The sequence below is a fragment of the Capsicum annuum genome, chromosome 2 (assembly GCF_002878395.1).
Source record: "Capsicum annuum cultivar UCD-10X-F1 chromosome 2, UCD10Xv1.1, whole genome shotgun sequence".
In the NCBI taxonomy this organism is placed as follows: Eukaryota; Viridiplantae; Streptophyta; class Magnoliopsida; order Solanales; family Solanaceae; genus Capsicum; species Capsicum annuum.
Genome location: NC_061112.1, coordinates 136,069,164 through 136,090,941, shown reverse-complemented (window position 1 = coordinate 136,090,941; position 21,778 = coordinate 136,069,164). Strand labels below are relative to the sequence as shown.

Sequence of the window (21,778 nt, the reverse complement as noted above, 5' to 3'; positions counted from 1 at the left end):
CATCTAAAAGTTCAAGATTAAGAGTACTATTTAGGTTGCAAAATGTTATTCTCAACAATATAATCAACAAATCATGTTACAGTTGATGCATTTACCTATGCTTGGATATCAAAAGAATCTATAAACAAAACTTGTATAAATCTACAGAACATACTATATCACCAATAATCCCTGCATGAACAGGTTCCATTACTGAAGTGATGGAACCTCCTTACATCCCTAACAATGATCTCTCTCCTCACAATCTTGGAGATATATTTAGTTGCCTCATGACAGTCATTGCATACTCTAAGGTTCTTTGCAACACGTATGGGGGTTCCAGGAGGTGAATTGAGTATACCAAAAGCTATAGCTAATTTTTCGCTGTGTCCACAAAGTAGAGTTTCCTTTTCGTACTCGTTAACATTGTGAAGAACACAGGAAGTGTCTGGTACATAACCCTCCTTTTTCATCTTCTCTGACAAAGTCTCGAGAAAGCCATATAGCTGTTCACTTTGTGGATGTGATGCATCTCCAGCTATGAACTTGTGAACTTCATCTCCTAACTCAATCCAACTGCATCCAGGTTCTTTTCTTACTCCAGTATTTTTCATGTTACGTCGTACCATGTTTGCTTTTTCCCAGATCCCAGCAGATGAATAAATGTTGGAGAGTAAAACATAGTGACTAGCTACATGTGGATCTAACTCGAAGAGATTCCTTGCTGAAATCTCACCAAGTTCTACGTTGTGATGTATCCTGCAGGCACCGAGTAAACTACTCCAGGCGCCCATTTTGTTGTATTCAGGGGGCATCTCATTGACAAGCTGATATGCTTCTTCCAGATGGCCTGCTCGACCAAGCAAATCAACAATGCAGGCGTAATGATCCGCAGTTGGTTCAATACCATAAGCATTTTTCATTTTTCGGAATAATTGCCGACCTTGATCAACCATGCCTGAGTGACTGCATCCAGCAAAAATTGCAATAAAGGTAACATTATTTGGCTTCACTTTCCCTTCGAGCACCATCATCCTAAAAAGTTCTAACGCTTCCTCTCCATTTCCATGCATCCCATAAGCCATAATGAGAACATTCCATGTGATCACATTTTTGGTAGTCATGCTATCAAAAACTCTTTTAGCAACATCTAAGCAGCCACACTTTGCATACATATCAACCAATGCACTTCCCACTGCAACATCCATTGCCAATGCATTTCTAATAGCATAAGCATGTATCTCTTTGCCCTTTGCTAGAGCAACCAGCGAGGCACAACCAGGAAGGACAGTCATGAGGGTTATTGAGTTAGGTTTTAACCGAAATTCTACATTATTCTCAGTGTCATTGTTTCTTTTTGTTGTTTGCATCTCACGTAACATAATAAGTGCATCTTCATGGTATCCACAAACTACAAAACCGGTTATCATAGTATTCCATGAAACTATATCTTTACTCTCCATGTTGTCAAATATATACTTTGATATATTTATCTTTCCCATCCTAGAATACAAGTCCATCAGTGCATTTTCCACGTACTTTTCATCTGCGAAACCCAATTTAATAACATACCCATGGATGACTTCTTTAACGGTAAATTCTTCACAATGTACACAGGCAGGCAAAACACTTGCGATAGTGATCGGGTTTGGATTTAGCCCAGAGAATTCCACCATCTCTGTAAATAACATCAATGCCTCCGTAAAGAATCCATTTTGTGTGTAGCCAGCAAGCATAGCATTCCAAAGCCCTATGCTCCTTTTCAAGGCACTGTCAAAAGCTCGACGCCCACTTTCAACCTGTTGACAATTGCAATACATATCAACCAATGCACTATCAACAAATGAGTTCCCAATCAAATCCTCATTCTTCAAAACATAACAATGAATTTGCTTCCCAACATCCAGCAAAGCCAGATGAGAACAAGCAGGAACAACACTTGAAATCGTGACTCCATCAAGCTTTATCTCTTCTTGTATCATGACTCTAAAGTTATCCAACGCCTCTTGAAACTGGTTATTCTGTGAAAAAGAACTTATAATAGTATTCCACGAAACAATATCCCGATCAGCAAACAACTCAAAAACAGCTCTTGCATCATCCACTCTTCCTAGTTTTGCATACATAGACATCAAAGCATTGTTTGTATGAGTCCTCCTATCATCTACTCTCAAACTATACCCGTGCACTTGCTTTCCAAGCCTCAACCCATCAGTCCTAGGTAAATTACTACAAGCAAGTGCCATACTCACCAACGTAAATGAACTAGCCTCGAATCCATCTAACCCCATCAACCTAAAAGCCTCCAATGCCAACTCCCACTCCTCAAATTTACAAAGAGCATTAATCAAAGAATTCCAAGAAACTTGATCTCTCTGACTAATCCTATCAAACACTTTATAAACATCATGAACACTCCCACCGCACCTCCCAAGTAAATGGATAACAGAATTCGCCACGGTGACTGATGTAGTATCATACCCAAATTTAACAACAGCCCCATGTATCTGTTTTCCAAGATTCAAGTCCTGAAGACCAGTAACAGCTTTCAGAACAGCAGGGAAAACAAAATTATCAGGCTTAATGCCTTCAACATTCATCTGTATATATGTAAAGATTGCTTCTTTGAAGCAGTTTAAGCGTACTTGGGACCGAAGAGTATCGATCCATGGAGCTACAGAGGGTGTTTCTGAGGTGAGTTCTTGTTGATATTTCTTGGAAATGAGTGTACTTGTGAGTGAAGAAGGTAGTTTTCTTGGTGGGTTTTGGGTAAGTGAATAGGAAGGATGTTGAAGAGAAACACTAAGAGGGGAAACAGAGAGTGTACATGTCCAAAGGGACATTGTTGGTAGTTAAGACAGTTTGGATAAGTAACAGAACAATAGTGATGAGGTTGTTTTAAGTTTGGGATAATAGCATCTTTGGTCCCTCAATTATTAGTAAATTTTGACTTTTGGTCGTTGTGAACTTCTTCTAAACTCTAAAAGAAATATTAGATTATGCTTCCGGTGGAAACACGCTTGATCCTATTATGGGGCCAAATACATCTAACCTTTGATTAATTAAAATGTGTATTATTGATTCGTCTAGGTAGAAAATATGTTTTGTTTGTACTTATTTTAGAAGTATGAGGAAAGAAACATGAGTCGCAAAGAGTTAAGGGATCTTAGTAGCTTAGTTGGTTGACTATCTGAACTCCATCTTGTTGGTGAGAGTTATATTTCCCACGTTGCAAGCCCTTTCATATTCCCCGTTTCCTTACCCCCAACCCCCAACCAATTTTCCTTCTTCTCTTTTTTTAGAAAAGAAGAGTCTCAAGGAGTTGTTCATGGACAGATGTAGACATAATTGTATAAGCTAAATGTGCAATTTTACACTCAACTGATTTCCAAGTGGATGATTCAATATCTCTTACATGACTATGAAATACCTATTTTGAAAATTAAAAGAGCATTATATTAAGTTGGAATGAAACAAGGGAATTAGGTTGACATAATTTCTGAAAAGAAAAAAAAAGAAGAAGAAAAACTAGCCCACAAAAAACTATAACCTCTGTCAGCGTTACAGGTTCATGCTTCCTCGAAAAAATTTGATTGTAAATTCAGTTATTAGTATTATATTATACTTATTATCATATATTAATTTAAGATTTTTATAGAACTCATACAAGTTTAAAATAGCTGATCCGAGTGCTTGAGAAGACTAATCAATACACGTCTGATGAATGGTTCCAACTAGCTGTATTATTTTGACCTTTTACTATTACTTCACTTAAAAAAATAAATTTCTCCGTTCATTTTTATTTGCTCATAATAGATTTTACACACCATTAAGAGAAAAAATGAAGTACATATTTTATTATGATTTATAATCTTAACGGACTTGAGAAATGATCTAGAATGAGTAGTTAATATTAAGATTATAATATAAAAAAAAAATTATCTTTTCTTGATAAGCTAAAGTGGATAAATAAAAATTAAAAACAAATAAAGGTGAACGGACTGTCTGTAGTTCCAGCTTGAAGCGGCTGTTGCCTTGTCACCAGAAAAAAACATGGAAATTTGGTGGTGTAGTTGTGCTGTAAGTTTTCATCAACATAGCATTTATTTCCTAACAATTAATTAAGATGTCACACATGACCTGTTTCATTTTGGTTGGTAACGTATCTTATTTTTTCACTCTCTAACATGTCCCACAAACCTGTTTTATTCACTTGTCATAATTAGCCAAAGCCTATTACATCTTCCTGAAAATTCACGTCATTAAGCCTTTCAGTATAATATTAAGATCAAATATTCAACAGATAATCAACAATGATGTTACTTTCCTGGAATTGGAGAAGTCGTCAAGGTGTTCCGTTTCCGGTTTTTGTTGCAGCAGTTTTGCTACTTTTAGTCTTAGGATTCTTCTGCAGCAGATTTGATGATCAGTACAGGTTGATGAATAGTATTCCAGATCGTGCAAACGTGGCATCGATAAAGAGAGTTACAAAGATGATCCATCCGTCAAAAGGACGGCCTGGTGATCCTCCAATCTTGGCTTATTGGATTTTTGGTTATAAAGGGGAAAGTAAAAGAATGTTGAGGCTATTAAGAGCAGTGTATCACCCAAGAAATCAGTATCTTTTGCAACTTCTTGATGGAGATGGAGATGAAGAAAGAGTTGAATTAGCTGTTTCAGTTGAATCCGAACATGTGTTTAAAGTATTTGGGAATGTGAACGTTGTTGGAAAAAGTTATGCTGTGGAGGAATCAGGTGCCTCTGCTCTTGCTGCTATGCTTCATGCTGCTGCCTTGCTCCTTCGAATTAGTCCGACATGGGACTGGTTTTTCACCTTAAGCTCTTCTGACTACCCTCTTCTTACTCAAGATGGTAAATTTTTCGTGATCACCAGTAGCTTAGCTAGTCCTATTACTTTGTAACACTGCAACTAATTGACCATCCGCTCTTTTGATTGCAGATGTCTTGTTTGCTCTCACTTCCTTGCCAAGGGATCTCAATTTCGTAGGCTTCACCAATAGGACTTTTGATCAGAAAGGGTAAGCTGTCACTGATTGCCAATAGTCCTTTTTCGGGACTAACTCAAACCATGTTAAGGAGTCTAAATGTGCATTTTCAAAGTTGGGATGCTTAGTTGTCAGTTAAGATCAAGTGTCTATGTACTACGCCTTTTATATATATACCTTAGAGCTTTGCACGTAACCAACGCTGCAACTAAGGGTGTGATTGTTTTTCTGAAAATGCAATGTTACTGCAGGCAGAACAACTTCAATCGGATTGTTGTTGATCCAAGCCTATATTCAAAACAGGCTGCTCCACTTTACTATGCTGTAGAGACTAGAGAAGTACCAACAACTTTCGATATATTCGAAGGTTGGCTAATTAATTCATTTGCTTTATATATGTATAATGTATTGTGTAATTTTCAAAAATGATCTCATTTCTTGTTAAATTTCAATTTCTAGGTTCGCCTTGGATGGTGTTGAGCAGAGGATTTATGGAGCACTGCATCAAAGGTTGGGACAATTTCCCTAGGAAGTTACTTATGTACTACGCCAATGTAGTGTCTCCTCTTGAATCCTACTTCCACACTGTTCTATGCAATTCACCAGAATTTATAAAAACAATAGTAAACCAGGATCTCAGGTGTTCCGCGCCAATAAATGTTTCAAACCACTACGATGATCTTGTGAACAGATGGGCAGTATTTGCTCGGCCATTTAAAGAAGGCGATCCTACTTTAGATGAGATAGACAGGGGTATCCTAGATCGCTCGCCCCAGGGGCTGGTGCATGGGAAGTGGTGCAATTCTGGAGGACACAATTCTTCTTCTTGTAGTTCTAATTCTAGTACTAATTGGGATGACATTGATTCATTGGATCCTGGATTTTATGGCCAAAAACTCCAGAATATTTTGTCCAATTTTACTGTTGGAGATCATCATATGGTAACCAATCATTGTCACGTCAGTTCATCTTAATATATATACTCCATATTCTTTTGTTTTCGAAATGATGTCTAGTTGCATCCTCTACTCTTTTTTTCTGATGAATAATTTTCAGCCCTTAAATCAGTATATGCAAGAGAAAAAAAATAAAAAAATCCAAACTCGTACTTTAACAGATATCAAGTAATTTAAGTTACTTCCATTTAACACACATGAAAAGTAATTAATAATCATAGACATTAAAGAAACTGCACCCTTGTATAATTTCAGCCATGGAAAACGTTAAAAATTATACAAGAAATCAATAAACCTTAAGATAGGCATGACAAAATAAGAAGGGCATTATACATATATGGTCAGCCGGCCAAAACAATTACATTCGCTAGATAATTTATTCGTAAATTCAAATTTGATGCTTTTGAGTTGGCAAATGTCATTGCTAAATGAACGTTGTCGGTGAAATTTTTGATCTGACGGCCACATCTCTTTTCTTTTCTATATATTATAGGGGAGCTGGTTTCGATCAGCACTTTATTATTTATCATTTTATTCTTAATTACTTTATAATTTATTATATTACTCCTAATTAATTATTATAAGTCATTTATATATTAGAATTATTAATATTTAATTAAAAAATAGATATTTATGATGTTTGTTTCAGCTGCTTTAATCGTGATTTTACTATATCATTCTTAATTAATTATTATAAGTCATTTATGTATTAAAAAATAATATTTAATTAAAAAATCAGATTCTTCGTCATTTACTATATTATTTCTGATTGCTCCGTGATTTACTATATTACCCCTAATTAATTATTATAAGTCATTTATATATTAGAATTAATAATATTTAATTAAAAAATAGATATTTATGATGTTTGTTTCAGCTGTTTTAACCGTGATTTTACTATATCATTCCTAAATAATTATTATAAGTCATTTATGTATTAAAAATTAATAATATTTAATTAAAAAACCAGCTGCTTCGTCATTTACTATATTATCTCTGACTGCTTCGTGATTTACTATGTTACCCCTAATTAATTATTATAAGTCATTGATATATTAGAATTAATACTATTTTTTATTATATTACCCCTAATTAATTATTATAAGTCATTTATATATTAGAATTAAAAAAATATAATTAAAAAAAATAGATATTTATGACATTTGTTTCAGCTGCTTTAACCGTGATTTTATTATATCATCCTTAATTAATTATTATAAGACATTTATGTATTAAAAATTAATAATATTTAATTGAAAAAATAGATGACATGTTTGTCTATGGTTTCGACCAGCGCTTCATCAATTACTATATTACCCCTAATTGCTCCGTGAATTACTATATTACCCCTAATTAATTATTATAAGTCATTTATATATTAGAATTAATAATATTTTTTTATTATATTACCCCTAATTAATTATTATAAGCCATTTTGCCATATTACCTCTAATTGCTCCATTATTTACTATATTACCCCTAATTAATTATTATAAGTCATTTATATATTATAATTAATAATATTTTTTTATTAGTTATTTATGTATTAAAAAATTCATAATATTTAATTAAAATATTGATTTTGACATGGCTGCTTCAAGAGCTGCACCGTATTTCACTATATCACCCCTAATTAATTACTATAAGTCATTTATGTATTAGAAAATTAATAGTATTAGAAAATTAATAGTATTTAATTAAAATAAGAAAAATATGTGTTTATGACATATTTGTTGCAGCTATCAACCATAATCATCTTTGAGAAGATGATCCAAGATTTTATTGTTAATTGAAGTATCTTTTGTTTCAATTTTTGTATGAAATAATCCTATGAATATTAGTTCTACATCTTTTAAATATTTTATAACAGGTCTCAATCTTATCATCAAACAATTAAAATAACTCGACTACACGATACATCACACTTTCTTATCATGTGGAATAAAACTATCTTATAAAACTTTACTTCTTAGCGAGTGTTTAGACCAAAATTTTGGCTTTTGAGAGTCGCCACTTAATTTTGAAAATGAATTAAGAAACCTTAAACACTTTAAACGATCCAAAATAGATAAATCGCTCAAGTTTTGAAGATTCTGAATAAGTGGTTCTTATTAACGTTTTAGGAAGGTGTTAGGCACCTAAAATGTCAGCTAACTTCCGATTATCCGGACTGTTTAAAAACGTCTTTTGATTGACTTCAAAATAGATTAATTTGTTGAAAAGTAGTTAATTACGAAAAGGTTTTGCAAAATCAAAATTTTAGCGACTTAGTTAGGGGAATCAACTAGATTCTCAAGAAACACGTAAAAAAAATAAGCAAAAGGGAAAAGGGATAAAAGAGGAGTAATGATTTAGGCTTTTAAGCCCAAACCGTTGACCCTGTCCTAATCTAGTTTTCGAGCTTTCGGCTCGAGTATCGCTCCACCTATATTAAGTACAACTTTGGCTTTGAGGCCTAAATGAATAAATAAAATAAATAACTAAATAAATAAAGAAAACAACACTAAGAGAATAAATAAAATGGAAACCAAGACTTTTAAGTCTCTTGAACGCTTCAACGATGGGATTTTAACCCATTCTTTTCTTCTTCGTTCGACTTCACATGTTTATACGCCATGGGATCACTTTGACATGAGCCTCATTGGACCACTTGACAATGCAATGGGAAGGAGTCCATCGTGGACTCTAAAACAGATTCACATGTAAAGAAAGAAAGACAAGAATTAGAATCATAGCGAATCGCATAATTGACTAAGTTTAAAAATGAGTCGATATGCATAAGAGACAAAATAGGATGAATAAAATTAAAACACATGATTATAACACTAAAAAAATGACACAAGTACCAGAATTCATAGCAACCATTTGTACAAGCAACATTAAACAAATACGAAGTAAAAACGCAAATGCAGACGTAAAACTATGGCATAGTGATAACCAATAACTAACAAACAACCTACAAAAGCAACCAAAATATCTGTGACACAGAATAGCAGATATAACACAAACATTATGATAACAACACATTTATTTTCACCTCTGTTTCTACTAAATGGATCCTATGGGAGATGCATAGGAAAATAGATATGTTTACCTTAACAAACACGAAGTATTATAATAACAATACTAAAGGACTGGTGGCAGTTTCTATGAATAACAATGATCAATAGTGTAAAGAAAAAAACAAGCGAAATTTTACGTGAATAAGGAAACCAACATGGTATTAAAAGATTGAGCAATGCACGTTTCTATGGATGAAATAAAAAAAACATAATATAACAAGAATATTAAAAGATATGTTCTTGAATGTATATATACGTTAACATACAATTATTATTATCCCAAATCATGATTCACTTGAAGGCATGCAAATGTTTGAAAACTCAACTGAATCAATCCAACACAAGGAAATTAACTCTCCACTCCATTGACTTCCCCATCTCTTCTGAACATTGTCTTTTAATATTCGCGAACATCATACCTCTTTGAATAATCCATGTTTTAAAGAAGACTTATCCTAAACAAACACACTTAACGTCTAGTCTTTCTACAGAAACCAGTACATTCACCCCTTCCAACCTGATCTCCAGTCAAAAATGGACTCAAAGAAAAAATGGAAGTCCAAATTTAAGACTTTAATACCAAGCAAAGACAACAACTAAACAACTCTAGCAGAGAAATGGCAGGCGTACTTACTCTTAAACAATAGGCTAGAGAATATTATGAGAAACGAATCGAAATACCGCATCCAATTAATATTCAAATGGGTGGAGGCATCAATGATCATGAACGAAAGATTATTGTTCAAAACAATCATTTGGATATAATCACTTGGAACAACATTCAGACCTCAATGACATAGAAAACTATCAAACATAGATGGAAAATCAGGAAAAACAGTAATTTTACCACAGTGTGATTTAATTAGCAATCTAAAACTATCCCACCAAACACACGTTAAAAGATATCATCTTCAACAAATAAACCTATGGCCTTCAAGGCCGTCAACAGCTAATCCCAGAAAATAAAGTTGCGACTTCAACTACATCAGCTACTCTCAGTAGAACAAGATTACGATTATGGCTATATCAGCTACGAAGAAGAAAAGATGAGGAACGGTCAAATTAAGGGGAAAAACAGAGTCTGCTTGCCTCTTTAAGGGCAGCAAACAGGACAACGAGCTATCAGCAAAACTGTCACCACCGGCAGTTGATGTTGTCAACTCGGGAACTTCCAATTGATTGACCAGCTTCCTAGAAAGAATGGACGAGAAAATTTTCAAAAAAAAAGCTCTTTTACTTTCAGAATTCCCAACCCAGTTTTCAAACCCTAATTTTGGACCCTATAATTTTTTGAATCCTCAAAGAGAAGGAGAAAACCAAAAAAAAAAAAAAAACCCTTTTGCCTCTAAAATCTTGAACTCTGATGGAAAAGAGGAGAGAAAAAAAAAAGATCCTCCCAACAGTGATCCCAAAGGTCATTTGTTAGCCCCATCATTTGGCGTCCTCTTTTGGGATTTCAAAGAAGGATACCCTGGGATTTCGAATTCGAAAGTCCCACCCAAAGCTTCGTTTCTTATCCTCAATCGTATCCACTTTTTGGATCTTTCACCTCCCAAATCCGGAATAGGCCACTAATAAGGAAGGGACTTTGTCTCAACCAATGAAAAATTGCCAAAAACGTATGAAATTATACTAGTCATCTTGAGATTCGCAGAGTTTGAACGTTGAGGATGACGAGTTTGAACGTTGAGGATGACACCTATCCTCATTTCTAGAAGCTTCGAGGGTTTTCTCGTACTGGATCGCGTGAAGAAATTGCAAATGGAACGGTCCTAGGTCGGGTTAGCTATTTATCACAGTTTGGAATCGGATTATCGGAACAATTTGAACGGCGGGCCAGAGCTGGGTTGAGGGTTACTGATGTTGAAGAAGAAAAGGGGGCTTTAGAAAGAGTTGGGCCGGTTTAGGCTTTATTGGACTAGGTTGGAGTATTTATTGTTTGAAGGAGAAAAGGAGTGGGCCTGGGTTGAATTGTGTTATGATGTTGGGCTTAGGGATGTCGAGGGGAGTTGGGCCTGTTGTTTGTTGGGTCTCAAATTAGGCTGAAGAGGTAAATTGGGCTGGCTGGTGGTTTTAGTGTTGGGCTTGTTTAGGCTTTAAAAGAAAGCTGAAAATTAATTAAGTGGGCTGCTGGGTGTAGTTAAATGGAGTGGATTGCAGCTTAATGTTGTCCGACTTAAAATGAAGGGGGTTAGAAATTTGGTAATTTAAAAATAGCCCAATTAAATTAATTTGTAGCTAATTTACTTAAATGTTAACCAAATTAGATATTAATTCGATCAATTACATTGCAATCGTGATCGAGTCGATTCCAGTTATGGTTGAATTTAATAAATTAACTAAAATTAATCGAGATTCGATACTAATCAATACTTTGTTTAATCTTGAGTTTCTTGATTCGGTAAAATTAAACAAATATTTATCCAAATAAATTATTTTTGAGGGCAAATTATACTTGAATCTAGATTTTAATCCTTTAAGTTTATTTTCAAAATAAGCTTTGATTAAAATCTGATATTCCATAGAATAAATATTTAAGTAATCAAATTATATAATCTCGTATAATTGAGCACGATTATATATAATCGCTACTTAAAATGACAAACTTATCTAAATAAATATTTTGAAAATTCTTTTATTCCGATGAAATAAATGTTTCAATTTTATTGAAAATCGAAGAAACTCGGGATTAAACTTAGTCGTGGAGGGCAAAAATTAGGTGTCAACAACTGCCCCCTCCCTTTGGGCAGGGTGGATGCAAGTAACCCTGGGCAAAGGGAGGTTAACGTTCCTAAATTTTTTTCGACCACAAATTTAAATCTGAAAGAGGTTGGCTTTCGCATGAGTTTCACGGAGTTGTGGCGGGACCTCGGCATCAGGTTTCCTACATATCTCAGGTTACATGAGAATTCAGGCTACTTATAGTTTATAGAGCTTGATTTAAAACACGATTTTCAAAAAATTCATAAGCTATCTCAATTTTTGAAGTTTTTGATAAAACCGAAAAACTGAGGAATAGAGGGATTTGGGGGGAGGTTGGAAAGCAGTCGAGTTTTCTACACAGAGCCCAGCCTACATATCCTTGAGACTCAGGAAATCATACTGCTTGTAGTTCAACTTAATCGTTAGAAAAGATAGCCTTTTATTTCAGACGATCTTTGGCTCAAGATGAGTGACAAGTTGATCGAGTTGTGGAAAAGAGGCTTGTAACCATCTTAATCATGAATACGGGATCCTTCACACCCATAGACAAGAACTTACCCGGACATAATTTCTAAAACTCTAAGTATGTTGTCACCCGAATTTTGAAGAAAAGAGAAGGTTACCCTCGGTATGAGTTAAGAAAATATCTCAGAGGTGAAGCTGAAACCAGAATATCCCAGAATGCCCACATGCCTTTTAATAGGGGTGTGGTTAGATGGTGGTGATGATCATCCTTTAGCTCGCGTCCAGAAAGTTTGACTTCCCTCTCTACACTATGTCCCATTTTGTTGCAAAGAAAGAGCTACACGCTGTGCTGCGTCCTTTTTGGAGTCGTCCGCACCCGTGGTTTTGATTTGAGATTTTCATCCTCTCGGATGATCTCAACAATTTCTCACACAAAATTATTAGTGATAAGCACAATTCACGGAAGAGGTATATAGTATTTTACTATATCTCCGCGTGAGTTGTCGTCCAAAAAAAAACAAAGTCATCCTTTCTTGTACCTGTTTGGTAGGAAATAACTCACAATAACAAACACAACAACCTCCTTGGTTGTTGCATAATTAACTCATTTATCGAGAGAATATGTTTTTAAAGTGGGGTGGCCCTTTTGGACACCGATGACACTTTATGTGGAATGATCCCTGCAACCAGGTAACCTTGTATTGATGAGGCAACCCTTTTGGTCGCCTATAATGCTTGTTGTATGTGGAAGGATAACCTTTTCGATTATTGACAATAATTCTTGGCATATGATTTCGAGTAACCTTCTGCGCATGTATCGATACGACTTATAGATTTCCCTCGAATTATCAATCCTTGGATAATCTTGTACATTATTTGATGTCGGATGTGAGGCGAATTACATATATCCTTTGAGTCGGTAACCTTTAGGTAATAATGTACATTATCCGACCTTGGATAAGAGATGACTTACAGATATCCCTCCAATCGTTAGCTCTCCGATATTCCTGCACATCATCCGACCTTGGATATAATATGACTTACAGATATGTCTCAAATTGATAGTCTTTGGGTAATCCTATACATAATCGATCTTGGATATGACGCAGCTTATAGAGAACCCTTGGACATTATCAATTTGATGATCTTGCATATTCTCCGGTAAGAATTTAGCTGGGACTTACAGATAATCTTTGAACTATTAATTTGTGGGTGACCTTGCATACTATCCGGTTAGGATGTTGTTCCGTCTTACGGATGACTTATGGGCTATCAATTCATAAGTAATCTTGCACACTATCCTATTTCAAATAATATGACTTATAGATGACCCTCAAATTATCAATTTCTAGAAAATCTTATACGTCATCCATCTTTAGATACCGAATTAAAGGCGTCCCTTCAAGTTATGTGCTCGTGATACATTCAGATGCTGATTCACAAAATAATAAGATATCCTCGACGCCATCATTTATGTCTTACGTGTCAACAGATATTGAATATTGCTGATATCCTCGACACCAGCGTTTATGTCTAGTGTGTCAACAGATATTGAATGCTGATGATATTCTTGACGCCAGTGTTTATGTCTCGCGTGTCAACTGATATTAAATAGCCTTCTTGGCGATGGTATGAGATAGCCCTCTCAGCAATGATTTGTAATGGCCCTCTTGGCAATGACATGAAATAGCCCTCTCGGCAATGATATAAAATGGGCCTCTTGGCAATGGCATGAAATGGCCCTCTCGGCAATGATTTGCAATGACCCTCTTGGCAATGGCATGAAATGACCCTCTCGGCAATGATATGCAATGGCCCTCTCAGCAATGATATGCAATGACCCTCTTGGCAATGGTATGAAATGACCCTCTCGGTAATAATTTGCAATGGCTCTCTTGGCAATGGCATGGAATGGCTCTCTTAACAATGATATGCAATGACCCTCTTGGCAATGGCATGAAATGACCCTCTCAATAATGATTTGCAATGGCCCTCTTGGCAATGGCATGAAATGGCCCTCTCGACAATGATATGCAATGGCCCTCTCGGCAATGATATGCAATGGCCCTTTTTGCAATGTTATGAAATGGCCCTCTCGGCAATGATTTATAATGGAATGAAATGACCCTCTCTGCAATGATATACAATGGCCCTCTCGGCAATGATATGCAATGAACCTCTTGGCAATGGCATGAAATGGCCCTCTCGGCAATGATATGCAATGGCCCTCTTGACAATGATATGAAATGACCCTCTTGGCAATGGCATGCAATGGCCTTCTCGGCAATGATATGCAATGACCCTCTTGGCAATGACATGAAATGACCCTCTCAGCAATGATATGAAATAACCTTCTTGGAAATGGCATGCAATGGCCCTCTCGGCAATGATATGCAATGGCCCTCTTGGCAATGGCATACAATGGCCCTCCTGACAATGACATGAAATGACCCTCTCGGCAATGATATGAAATTGGCAATTTGAAAATAGTTTCACCTGAATTCATTTGTCTATGTCTTGCTCTCTACATGTACCTGTACTCAAGGTAAACGATTAGTAGACACAAATTCGCTTTTGCTAGAGACTATTTTTTTTGAAAAGATTCTAAATACAATATTTGTAAAGAAGATAAGACGATTTTGTTTGTCCTCCAGGATCTCAAGAAATGAGATGGGCAATTGAAAAGGTCCTCAATAAATGGGTGTTAAACCCATTTTAGGGCTACCTAAAAGTACCGTTCTTGAGCATTAATGCTCTGGTGTGGCTCCCAATTTGGTCGAAAATTTTAAAAGAGAATCTCATCTTTATGTATTGATCCCTGCATCCACACAAAAATGATTAGTTTGAATGAAATTACTCCGTGTTGACCTTCTTCGATCCTTTATTTGCTCCTTGTCATCTCTTGAGTGTTCCGCAACGTTGGGACTTCCACCCTGACACTCCATCCCAGTTGATGTGTGGGCAAGTACTAAATCGATGATTTGTAAGATTTTTGAAAGTAACTTTAAATTTTAGAAAATAGTTTCGAAAGCTTTTGTAAAACTTTAAAAAATCTCTGCCAGTCATGTTATGTACTAGCTCAACGAACGTCTTCCTCATGGTTTTGACTATATCCGACGGATGATTTCCAAAACTCATGATCATTGTTGGAAGGGTTTCTTCAAAAAGTTCTATTATAGCCAGAAATTGAGTCTTCCTAGACTTTGTCGCAGCTGGTTACTTTAAAACCTTGGCCTTAACCTCTGGTGCTGGGGAATTTGAAATATATTCCAGCATTTGGTGGAAATTTTGAGGTCTCTCTCAAAATATCTTCCCCAGTTTAAAGTAGTTTGAGATGACACCAATTTGAGTGGATCTGAAGTCTTTGCTGATCTTCGTTCTCTTTGTTGGATGTCGATCTTCTCTTGTGAATTTTCGAGATTCCTTCTCAAAAATTCTGCCCCAGTTTTTATTTTCTGGGGTATATGACTGAGCCGTTGGGGCGTCTACGTATCCCGTTGAAGTAGGAATCAGGTCAAACGTAGTTCAGGACTACGCTAGGGATATATAAAAGAAATTAATGGGTTGACCGAAGCTGACATAGGCCGTCTACATATCCCTTTTATTGGGAATTTAGGTCATCACGTAGTTCATACATAAAGGGAAAGGATAAATTATCCTAAGGGGTTGACCAAACCCGACATAGGCCGCCTACATATCTCTTTCTTGGGAATTCAGGTCAAACGTAGTTCATACATAAAGGGAAAGGATAAATTATCCTAAGGGGTTAACCGAAGCCGACATAGGCCACCTACGTATCTCATTCTTGAGAATTTAGGTCAAACGTAGTTCGTACATAAAGGGAAGGGGTTCTATGCAATTACACATCATGAAATTGATACTATTATAAAGCCGATTACAAATAAACCAAGAAATAAAAACTATAACATCTTTCAAGCACAATATCTCTTTACCGTATCAAAATTGATTGGTTTGGTCCACTCTTGACCATCTATCTCAGGTAGGATTAGGGCTCCTCCAGGTTGAGCTTCTTTTGATTTTCACATTCTTCTGTATCTACTACTAACTGCTTCTCATCACCTTTTCTGTTCATCAGTATTTTCTTCTCTTTGTTCGTCTAACCGTTAATATGATATGATATTGGCAGTTTTTAAAATTATTGCTATCAAAATAAACCATGCTAGATAATCATATTTTAAAAAAATAACTTCTTAAATAAAGGGAGGCCTTTTGAAAAATAAATAAAACTATGGCTTATGACCCACACAAATGTGGGCCCATGCCTTTTTGAAAATTGTAGAACACGAAACAAAAATTTAAGACATAAAAGGGTGGATCACGGGGCCTCCTCCGGATCATCACCGATTTTAAAAACTATTAGTAATTGCCCTTTTTATCTACCATGATGGGTGATGGGTTATAAGTGGAGTGGAGGTGCAGTTTTACAAGGCCTCCTCTGATGCAATCTTCTTCACCTCACAGGACTTTGGGAAATCATCTGGTAGAGCATGGCATCCTTTGAACAGATCTCCTATCCCATCCCCAAAACCATCATCGTTTGACATCTCATGTACAGGAAATGACTGGTACAAGAGCGGTAAGGGCCTAAACAGACTCTCCTTTGAATTATCTTCGATCTCATCTTCCTTTCTTGGTTGGTATCCTACTCCACGCTTAAATGCTCTTTCCGGAACCATAATAGGCTCAATAATTCCTTCCAAATACTTACTTAAGGCGGCCACAACTTTCTCTATCTTCTCCACTTCTTCTATTTTTTTGAGTCCTTCTGAATTTACCCTAGTGATGGCCTTGCTAGACGCCCATTCACCCTCTATTTCAATCATGTTAACTGTAGGTCCCCCGTGATTAGGCAATGGATTATTGTTAACATTTGGTGTCAGCGACTGAAGCGTGATGACCTTCTGATTGATCAAATCTTGGATCTTATGTTTCAAGTTAATACAATCCTCGGTACTCTACCCCGCTGCTCCTGAATGATAGGCACAATTTTGATCGGAATGAAAGAATCAAGAATTAAGATTGGTAGGCTTTGGTGGAATAGGCTGTAAATAACCAGCCTTCATCAATCTTCCGAAGAGATGGGTACGACTTTCAACCAATGAAGTGAATTTTCTAGGGGGATTCTTTTCAAGGTTTATACATAGGGGGTTATACTGATTTTGATTAGCAGGAGGAGGTACTTGATGATAGTTTGGAGGCGCTTGGAAGTTTGTTTGATTGTTTAGAAGAGTATCTTGAACACGAGATTGATAATTTCGCTGCAGAACTTGACACTGGGGAAATGGAGCTTGGTATTGGGGTTGGGCATAGAATACAGGCTGAAGAATTGGTGATGGTGGTGAGGAAAGAATATTCCTAGGCTTGAATTTCCTCTTCAATTTATCAAAAGAATCAGTAGAGACCTGACCTACGTCTTCCCTTTTCTTCTTTGGGAACATGAAAGTCCTAGATGATGTTGGCGTTTTGACAATCTTTTTTAGTCAAATGCCTTCTTCTTAAGATTCCCCAATTTTCACTAAATCTGCAAATGTCGCCCTGACCGCGGATACCATCCTAGTATAAAATTCTCCCTCCTAAGCATGAGAGAATACGGATACCATCTCCTCCTCAGACATAGAAGGTTGCACTTTAGCAGCCTCTTTCCTCCAACGGAAGGCATAGTCTCAAAAGCTCTCGTCATTCTTCTTCTTAATACGATCTAGTGAGTATCGATCAGGGACTATCTCAATGTTAAATGCAAATCTATCGAGAAAACTTTTAGCCAACGCCTTCCAATTAAACCATCTTTTCAGTTCTTGAGACATGAACCAATCTAACGCTTCGCCGCTTAAGCTTCGACTGAATAAACGCACCAATAATGCCTCATTTCTTCCTATCCCAACCATCTGATCACAATACCTTCTTAGATGGGCCATTGGATTTCTGGTACCATCAAACACTTCAAATTTAGGGATCTTATAACCTTCTGGTAGATCTACTCCGGGGTGCACATACAAATCATCGTACCCCGAAGCATCATTATCACCTGCCCCATGAGATTCCTTGATTCTCATGATCTCTTCATTCATGGCTAGCAACTTCTTTTCATGCTCGATCCTCCACTCCTTCTCTTTCTCCTCGTAATGGTCTATCTCAAGATTAGGAAGGGCATTATAGATGTCAGGGGATAAGATGACTTAAGGAGGATATAGAAGAGCGGCTTGATTTCGTGGATGAAAGGAAGTTGGTTGGTAGGTGGGGAGGGCGTTTTGAAAATTAGAAAAGCTCTGTGGAATTTGAGAGTAGTTTAGTGGAATTTGAGAAGGATTTTGCCGATTTAGAAACGAATTTGGTGGATTTAGAGGTAGATCTGATAGATTTGGGGATAAATTTTGTGGATTTAACAATGGGTTTTGGGGATTTGGGATTGAATTTTGTGGATTCGGAGAACGGTTTTGTGGGGCGAGGGATGGATTTTGTGGATGGTAAGCATCTGGGTTATTTTCACGATTGGTATTTTGGACAAGTGAAGAAGAAGAGATGGACGATATATTATTTGGATGATCCCCGAGAATAGGCATACTGAGGGGAGGGATTTGGAGCAGAGTCACGTGTCCTCCTGGAGCGGGAGCACTGACAGTGATGGCCAGGTCAGCCAAATCTCGAGTACCATTTATTTCCTCCTGAAGCATTTCTAGCTTTCTTGCGAGTTCCGCAATTATCTCACTTTTTTCCGCTATTACATTGTCCCTGATGGCCAATGTGTTTTCTTTATCATTTTTAGTTATTATTGAATGATGGTCAGAGGATAGGATTTTATGCGCTTTTGACCTGGTGAAGTAGAGATGTTCTGCCAGCTCTTTTCAACACAGAGTAGTTTTCTATTATCTGTAAAGTAAAACAACTCAAAGGCAAATATGTTAGTCTCCACATGTGATAAGCAACGCAAAATACTTGACAAGAAATATCCACGTAGAGTTGTTTGTGTCATAGCCAAATTCATCCATAGGAGCATAGCGGATAAACTTGCTTTTGATCCAAACAAATGCACATAAACACATAAGACAGTTATATCTCATAAAAAAATTATAATAATGTGTATCTTAACTGGGGTGACCCTTTTGAGCCAAGGGTTTGGGCCTAACGATTTTTGAAGAAAAATATATACTTACTTAAGGTCAATCCATTATCCCCCAACTTTTACAGACACTAAAAAGGCATAAATGCCTACAAAAGATAACAAAAGAGGGATATAATCTTTAGGGAAAGGGAAATAACATGAAAGAACACGTTCCCACACAGGGGATAGAAAATACTAATTCCTGAGTGTTTCTTCTTTTATCAGCCTTCGCCCTTTTAACTTCGTTCATTTCTTATATTGGTGATATCCGTTGACGTTCAAACTGTTCCTTAGATACAACCTCCTAAATCGATCAATTTCTTGCTTAATTTGTTTCAATTCTTCTCACGAAAGTAAGCAAATCAAGATTTTTCGCGACCCCCAAAGGATAATGGATTGAATTAGGCAGGCATATTTTCTTCAACACATAAATATGGTTCGTCTATAATTGACTCGAGTTCAAAGACGCAGGGCAGGTTTTCTAATGGGCCCAATACCCCGCTCGGGTATTGGGTCATCCTAGGCTCATGCCTAAAATAGGGTTTTGGTTTCGTTCTATCCTAGGTATCTAGAGTGGGTTTGAACACTAGTTCTCAAGCGGGAAACTTGAGTTTGAAAATACAAACAGCCATCAGACGACTCACGTGCTAATAAGTCGTTCGTATTTCCAACACATTTTGGAATTGAACACCAAGGGCCGGGACATCCAAGAAACCCCAAAACAATTTAAATAATGCAGGAATATACCATGAGATACGATAATTAAACTTTACAGAATCGAAACACATAAACACATAAACAGTTAATCAAAAGATAAAATCAAACATTTGGTTAGAACCTAGTTTTCAATCCCCAGCAGAGTCGTTATTTCTGTTTTGTCGAAAATTTTGGCTTTTGAGAGTCACCACTTAAGATTGAAAAGGAATTAAGAAACTTTAAACACTTTAAATGATCCAAAACAGACAAATCGCTCAAGTTTTGAAGATTCTGAATAAGTGGTTCTTATTAACGTTTTAGGAAGGTGTTAGGCACCTAAAACGTCTGCTAACTTGCGGTTATCCGAACTGTTTGAAAACGTCTTTTGATTGACTTCAAAAAAGATTAATTTGTTGAAAAGTAGTTAATTACGAAAAGGTTTTGCAAAATCAAAATTTTAGCGACTTAGTTAGGGGAATCAACTAGATTCGCAAGAAACACGTAAAACAAATAAGCAAAAGGGAAAAGGGAAAAAGGAGGAGTAATGATTTAGGCTTTTAAGCCCAAACCGTCGACCCTGTCCTAATCTAGTTTTCGAGCTTTCGGCTCGAGTATCGCTCCACCTGTATTAAGTACAACTTTGGCTTTGAGGCCTAAATGAATAAATAAAATAAATAACTAAATAAATAAAGAAAACAACACTAAGAGAATAAATAAAATGGAAACCAAGACTTTTAAGTCTCTTGAACGCTTCAACGATGGGATTTTAACCCATTCTTTTCTTCTTCGTTCGACTTCACATGTTTATACGCCATGGGATTACTTTGACATGGGCCTCATTGGACCACTTGACAATGCAATGGGAAGGAGTCCATCGTGGACTCCAAAACAGATTCACACGTAAAGGAAGAAAGGCAAGAATTAGAATTATTCCGAATCGCATAATTGACTAAGTTTAAAAATGAGTCGATATGCATAAGAGACAGAATAGGATGAATAAAATTAAAACACATGATTATAACACTAAAAAAACGACACAAGGACCAGAATTCATAGCAACCATTTGTACAAGAAACATTAAACAAATACGAAGTAAAAACGCAAATGCAGACGTAAAACTATGGCATAGTGATAACCACTAACTAACAAACAACCTACAAAAGCAACCAAAATATCTGTGACACAGAATAGCAGATATAACACAAACATTATGATAACAACACATTTATTTTCACCTCTGTTTCTACTAAATAGATCCTGTGGGAGCTGCATAGGAAAATAGATATGTTTGCCTTAACAAACACAAAGTATTATAATACCAATACTAAAGGACTGGTGGCAGTTTCTATGAATAACAATGATCAATAGTGTAAAGAAAAAAAAATGAGTGAGATTTTACGTGAATAAGGAAACCAACATGGTATTTAAAGATTGAGCAATGCACGTTTCTATGGATGAAATAAAAAAAAACATAATATAACAAGAATATTAACTCTCCACCCCATTGACTTCCCTATCTCTTCTGAACATTGTCTTTTAATATTCACGAACTTCATACCTCTTTGAATAATCCATGTTTTAAAGAAGACTTATCCTAAACAAACGTACTTAACGTCTAGTCTTTCTACAGAAACCAGTACATTCACCCCTTCCAACCTGATCTCCTGTCAAAAATAGACTCAAAGGAAAAATGGAAGTCCAAATTTAAGACTTTAATACCAAGCAAAGACAACAACTAAACAACTCTAGCAGAGAAATGGCAGGCGTACTTACTCTTAAACAATAGGCTAG

General features: G+C 36.2%; 2 protein-coding genes across 2 annotated transcripts; one reads left to right on the top strand and one right to left on the bottom strand.

The window, feature by feature from the left end:
- Positions 1-29: 29 nt before the first annotated feature.
- Positions 30-3,569, bottom strand: LOC107859710 (pentatricopeptide repeat-containing protein At3g57430, chloroplastic). The gene has a single exon (XM_016704798.2). The coding sequence runs from the start codon at positions 2,820-2,822 to the stop codon at positions 159-161; it is 2,664 nt and encodes an 887-aa protein (XP_016560284.2). The 5' UTR covers positions 2,823-3,569; the 3' UTR covers positions 30-158.
- Positions 3,570-3,982: 413 nt separating this feature from the next.
- Positions 3,983-5,991, top strand: LOC107859708 (beta-glucuronosyltransferase GlcAT14A). The gene is made up of 4 exons (XM_016704796.2): positions 3,983-4,851; positions 4,940-5,018; positions 5,237-5,352; positions 5,445-5,991. The coding sequence occupies exons 1-4, from the start codon at positions 4,293-4,295 to the stop codon at positions 5,957-5,959; spliced, it is 1,269 nt and encodes a 422-aa protein (XP_016560282.1). The 5' UTR covers positions 3,983-4,292; the 3' UTR covers positions 5,960-5,991.
- Positions 5,992-21,778: the final 15,787 nt, after the last annotated feature.